Raw genomic sequence first — 6,607 nt, 5'->3', positions numbered from 1 at the left:
GCACACACAAGGCTGGTCCCCTACTGGACTAGAGCGTACATTCCCAGAGCTCATGCCTTTCTTACTCGGAGTAAGTCCCCCCCTTTCCGCGCCCCCACTCCCCCCGCTCGGCCCACGGCCCGACGCACAAGGTAATTTTATTACCTTTCGTTCGCTCACTTTATATTGTATAGTTCTGTATGTGTCATGAGAGAGTCGCTCTGTCTATCAGATTAAATTCGTTTCTGAATTATGCGTTACAGTTTTATTTTAAGTCTACCTCAGAGACGGTTCTTTAAGATACATAGAACATGATGTATCTAGTGAGAGAGAGGAGAAATGTGGGAGACTCGAGTGAGAAAGGTTGGACCACGACTTCCTCGAGTGTATCATGCCGACGCCGCCTCGCTGTGTTCAAATTTCCCGCGCACAACGTCACGATCCACTAGCCAATGAAAGAACGACTGTGGGTTCACGTGACTTGCGAAGTCCAAGCAACAGCTATGGAGAGAACCTCTCGCCAGTCAAGATGGAGGTCTGTGGAGAGGACACATCGTGTCCACAAACTACACATATTTCGTGTTTATACCCAGAGATCTTAGCACTCATATTCAGTTACTTGGACGTTAAAGACAAGGGGCGTGTGGCTCAAGTGTGTACTAACTGGCGTGACGCTGCCTATCACAAGAGTGTGTGGAGAGGAGTAGAGGCCAAGCTCCACCTGCGCAGGGCCAACCCGTCTTTGTTCGAGTCGCTGGGGTGTCGAGGTATCCGCCGCGTGCAGGTGCTGTCGCTGCGGCGGGTGCTGAGGGACGTGATCAGCGGTGTGCCCAACATCACCTCCCTCAACCTGTCCGGCTGCTACAACGTCTCTGACATCAGCCTCACGCACGCCTTCGCCAATGAGTGTCCCTCCCTCACCCACCTCAACCTCTCGCTCTGTAAACAGATCTCCGATTCCTCGTTGGGCAAAATAGCGCAACAGCTGAGGAACCTGGAGGTGTTGGAGCTGGGAGGATGTTCTTACATTACGAACACTGGACTACTGTTAGTGGCGTGGGGTTTAAAGAAATTACGGAGACTAAACTTAAGATCGTGTTGTTTAGTGAGCAACCAGGGTATCGCCTACCTGGCCGGGCAGCACCAGGAGGCAGCTGACGGCACTACGGCGCTCGAGCACCTGGGCCTCCAAGACTGCCAGAAGCTGTCAGACGAGGCCCTCCGGCATGTCGCTAACGGCCTCCCTAACCTCAAGAGTATAAACCTCTCCTTCTGCGCTAGCATCACAGACTCTGGACTCAAATATCTAGCGCGGATGCCTAGCCTTCGTGAACTAAACCTAAGATCGTGTGATAACATCTCGGACATCGGAATAGCCTACCTGGCGGAGGGGGGTTCGCGGATAACCACGCTGGATGTGTCTTTCTGTGACAAGATCGGGGACCAGGCACTGGTTCACATATCCCAGGGCTTGTTTACCTTACGTTCACTCTCCTGTTCGGCGTGTCAAATCAGTGACGACGGCATCCATCGCATCGCACGAACACTGCACGAGCTAGACACCCTCAACATCGGTCAGTGTGTGAGAGTCACTGACAAGGGGTTGCAGTTGATCGCCGAACACCTCACCAACCTTTACTGCATCGACCTCTACGGTTGTAACCGCATCACTACGGTGGGACTAGAGAGAATCATGCAGTTACCCCGCCTGTCTGTGCTAAACCTGGGTCTGTGGCACAAACACAGGCGGTGACGCTTGTCTCACCTAGGACACCATAACCAATCTCCGGCCCAGGACCACCAGGTGCTCAGTCCCACCAAACACTCAAGGTAAAATTATCCTCATGCAGGTACTGGCTCCAAGTCTACGGTAACCTCTGCCAGGACCGCGTGACAGTGAATATTTCCTTGGTCGTATACTCGGTACCATGTTGCTTCTGCGGCTTCACTATTAAGGGCTGTGCTATACAGATAGACACTTCGTGGAGACTTGCTGAAGTGTGTCAGGGAAATATTCCTATAATGTATACCATTCAAAACCAATCCCAGTGTCGCCTCGCACTGAACAGGTGTCCACGAAGAGTTATCTTGTGTCGTCATGTGAACGTGTCTAACCAGTGCCATGAAACCTCACCTTCAATCCTCCCACCATGAATGAACAGTTTCCCTCTTCCGTGCCATGAAAGTGTTGCTGACTTCACAGGTATTCGCTAAGGTTTTCTGTTTTAAGAAGGTCTTATACTGTATATCGGTAAATACAACGAAATGACACCATATTAGTGTCCATTGCGTATCCTACATTGTTCAAAGGTCCCTCGCAACTGTAAGGTTTGTGGCAACACTGAAGAGGGACCACGGTGCCAATCAATGCCAACTGTCAAGTTTGGTGTCAAAGTTAGTGAAGAAATGCCATTGAATTCTCGAACATATGACCATTTGTATATAATGTAGTGCCGTGATAACCCATGTGATATGTGTGTATGTGCGAGTATAACTAAGGATATTATGCCTAGCTAAGAAGCGGTACACTGTAGGCGATGTTCCACTAGAATGAATGATCCTGTAATTAGTGTTTTAAGATGCAATATCAATGCTTCTTGTGTAAATATTATATATAATATAAACATAGATTTATATATTAAATGCGGGCTTAAGGTATGAAGCCCAAAATGTGAAGAAGGTACCTGGAGTAAGACTTCATAAGTAATACTGCATGTCAGCAGGCTATGAACATACATACATACATCACCAGTAGCATGTTTATATATACTAGCTGGTGAAGACGATGTTATCAGGAATGAGAGTCACGTGGGCGGGAGGGAGGCGGGGAGGGTAGACCCGTAATACCTGTTCCAGTCAGCACTAAGCAACGTAACACATCCTTGTTGTTGTAAACTTCCCATCTGTTTACTATTAACTTATACTGAATGGAGCCTTGAATAATGACCGGTATCTCTACCACACATTACGCTGACTCTGCCTCCCCCTCACCCACAGACTCCAATCATCGTTTATATCTGGTTGTTTCCGGACAACTTCTCAAGTGTATTGTGGGTTAGCATTGTACACCCCCTCCCCCTCTCTCTCCATGCCAGGGGCCGCGGGGCACACATGTCACCTGAGCTGAGACAATCCCTCCTCCCTTATTTTTTTTTCCAGTCAGTCACTTCCCGGTTAAACATTTTTATTTTTACCAATGTGATTATTTAAATAGTTTTACTCCCGGGAACAACTGTTATCACCTCCACGTGTTGTCTTTCCTTGACCACAACAATAGGTATTTATCACAGTACAATTACCTGTCCTGATTTGATTGGTATGTGTGGCAATTTACCCCAAATCATTATATCACGGTTGTATGTCATTACTTGCCGTACTGGTGTCTGTTATGAGTATTTGTGTTTATCATTTATCAAAGTCTAAACATCTTTATATTTTGAAAATGTCTTAATTTTTTTCACTATTAAATTCAGAGCTCATACTTGACACCTAACCTAACCCATTGTACCTTATAGCCCTGAGTGTCATGACCCCATCAACAGTACCACAGTCAACCACGACGCTGTATAGGCCTTTACGAACTATATTGACTAACTATATAACATCATCCAAAGTTGGGTTTAAATAGCTGCTACTTTATTCTGGCCAATATGCCTACTGTAGTTCCTTTATTACCTGTATGTTATTATATCCTGCCAGTACAGTTCCTACCATCATGCTCCACGTCCAGATTAGTTCCTCCCCACGAAACACCCTTCTTACCCGCACCCCTTATGTACCGCTGGCCCTTTAACTCAAATTTATATATATATATATATTCCTTAATTAATATATCAAGGCGTACGAAGTATAACTACCCATAAATAATTATACCTGCAGAATAAGGAAACTAGCCTGGGTGATAAAATTAACATCCATAATTAGAATAAAGCTGTCTTAGAAACATAATCCGAGATGAACACGTAACATGTGAGTAACCTGTTGCTAATATATGTATAAAATATCCACCATAGATATAACTGTAAATACATAACAGAGCAGCTGCCAGATATCTACACTATATTAACCTGGTTGCAATTAACATGTAGGACTGGCGGCTGCTCATACAATAGTCTAATTAATTATTGAGAGGCACTATTGCAGCTTGATCCTCGACCGAGCTACAAGGGTACTGGGGAGTGAGAGAGAGAGACCCAACTCTCTCTCTCTCTACATCCCACCTTTAAGTGACTCTTATTGTCGAGTTCTTGCCTCACGAGAGATGGAACCGAGTCAGATTCTTAAGTCCATTAACTTATTGTTAAGTGGGGCTTGTATATCCTCCCCCAGTTCGTCCCGTTAAAGTACTATAAGGATGATTTAATGTGTTTCCCCTTAATCCACAGTGATATGTTTCTAAGGCTGTTGGTTTCTAGCTCTCATTAGAACCTTCATCAATTAAGAGTTTTTAAAATAAGTAAACAAATACTTTCTAATATGAAGAGTGAATTATGCGAAGATACAGATTCTTATGTTAGATTATTACAAGAAAATACCCAAAGGTTATAATACTTCCTTTACTAAAATACTCTAAAAGTAATTGGTATTTATACGAATAGATTCCTTTACAATAATACCGAAGCGGGTCATCTGTCTTCATGGTCGGGTAGTTTGTTTTCCAAGTTTGATGGGACCAGAAGCAGGTTTTTCTAGCACAATGTGTTTTTGCAGGTCAAGAAGTTTTAACCCCTTATTGGTGATCTCTATCATTACATTTAGGAAATGGTTGGAACTACTTGGAATACTAATGTTGGCTTGAGGGTCATCAGAGGTCAACTGTGCTCGCTGGCGTATAAAGTAACATCAATGGGACGAGTAAACAAGTAAATATTATGAGTTATATTTATGCAATTCACACCTGTTAATTAAACCTGAGGGGGGGGGGGTAATTGACTTAGATGCTGTTCTGTGGTGTAAAACTTTAAAGATGGATTCAGGACATTCTACCCCTGTGAGTGTAGTTAGGATCTAGGATGGTGGTACAATATAGGTGCATCTTCCTATTCTAACTTCACTCCTATACACACTTGTTCCCCCTTTGGAGCTATAAGCCATTATGATCCTGAGAGAGACGAGTGTTTTGTGTTGTCATACCAAATGCCAAACTCTGTCACGCCCCTGTGGTTGACGACAGAGAGGAGCCCACTGTGTGGTACTGCGCCGCATACCACTCGACCATACGGGTACTTGCTCAAAGCTTCACCTCCACATCGGCAGTATTAATCATGGGAAGGATCAGTCATAATGAAAGCAAACTGATAACTGAACCCACATGTTAAAATAAAGTACACATTGTCTTACTATAGGACAATGAACGATCTACAGCCAGTTTAGTGGTTTGAAACTTAGTGAGTGTCGGTTCAGTCATCAGTCTGTTCGGAACATTGCTTTGAGTTGATGTTCAAACCAATCCACTGTTTCGAATCGTTGTTTGATCAGAAGTTCACTAGTTTCCCCTCATGTGGGTTCAACTATCACCTTCACCCTCCTACAACAAACATTGCTCATCTTGCCCTCCTCTCTGACAACTGAACCTGTTGTATAATGTAAGATAAGACGAGTTTTATCAATGGATATGATAGCGGACAGAGCCAGTCTAGTGTTGACTAATGCGTCGCCTCTTTGTTTTGTTAGACGTGATACTGCTGGCTTACGCGTCTCCTCTTCAACAGTTACACTAACATTCTTCACGTCAGGGTTTTGTTAATATACAGAAGCTAGAGTATTAAGTCACATGGAGACCTGAACTTCACTTTGTTACTCTCAATATTTTATCTTATTAGAAACTATCACTTTTCACCCGGCAACAACACTGACTGGACTAAAACATTAATATATAAATGTCAAGTTTTGAGGACAGATTTAATTATTAGAAAATTAATTCCGCATTTTTAAAACCAATTCAAGTAATGAGGATTTGTATATTAAATCCACTGTACAGTACTGATCTTTTAGCAAATTCAGTATCAGTTTTTTCTCCTATGTGTTCACTTCACACTGACTGTATTATTGAGTTTTGCACGGGCAGAGAGGAGGGCGAGGGGGCGAGGTTTGGTCATGCCATCACCCCATCAACACAACTGTGCCAGTACATAATCAAAATACACCCAAGCTAACTTGTGACAGGTGCAGCTGTTGAGCACCGCAACCTCTCATCCATTTGCTGGTGTATGACAGGTGATGTCAGCACCTGTCATGTCACAGGTGATGACAGTACCTGCCATGTCAGGTGATGACAGAAGCTGTCAACAAACGCAGGTGATGGCAACACCTGGCAAGTCACAGGTGATGATAGCACCTGTCAACAGTCGCAGGTGTATACCAACAGGATATACGAGCATTACTTTCCTGAGACATAAAGTCTCTAAGAAGGCTTTGATGAGTTTCCTAGCCATATGGAAGACATGTAAAATTTGTGAATATTTCACTTTTAAGTTAAATATTGCAACCTGAATCCGTCCACGATACCAACACTGTAAGGGTCCGTATCACCTTAAGTTTATTATTATCGTTCCAAAACATTATGAAGGACTTCTTTTTCCTGCTGCTAAACATGCAGACCAACACTCATCCTGACCCAGGGTGTAGG

The 6,607-nt window shown here is 43.9% G+C and overlaps 1 protein-coding gene across 1 annotated transcript; it reads left to right on the top strand.

Annotated features, from left to right (window-relative positions):
- Positions 1-370: 370 nt before the first annotated feature.
- LOC121856965 (F-box/LRR-repeat protein 14-like) lies at positions 371-4,542 on the top strand. The gene has a single exon (XM_042352755.1). It carries the CDS (start codon positions 371-373, stop codon positions 1,730-1,732), a length of 1,362 nt encoding a protein of 453 aa, XP_042208689.1. The 3' UTR covers positions 1,733-4,542.
- The last annotated feature ends 2,065 nt before the right edge of the window (positions 4,543-6,607 follow it).

Source organism: Homarus americanus, unplaced genomic scaffold (genome assembly GCF_018991925.1).
Source record: "Homarus americanus isolate GMGI-L3 unplaced genomic scaffold, GMGI_Hamer_2.0 scaffold44060, whole genome shotgun sequence".
Lineage (NCBI taxonomy): Eukaryota > Metazoa > Arthropoda > Malacostraca > Decapoda > Nephropidae > Homarus > Homarus americanus.
Note: the sequence above shows the minus strand (reverse complement) of the source record. Positions and strands in the feature narration are given on the sequence as shown.

What these genes read in the sequence shown, in the direction of transcription:
- LOC121856965 (XM_042352755.1), top strand. Translation starts at nt 371, where the DNA reads ATGCCGACGCCGCCTCGCTGTGTTCAAATTTCCCGCGCACAACGTCAC.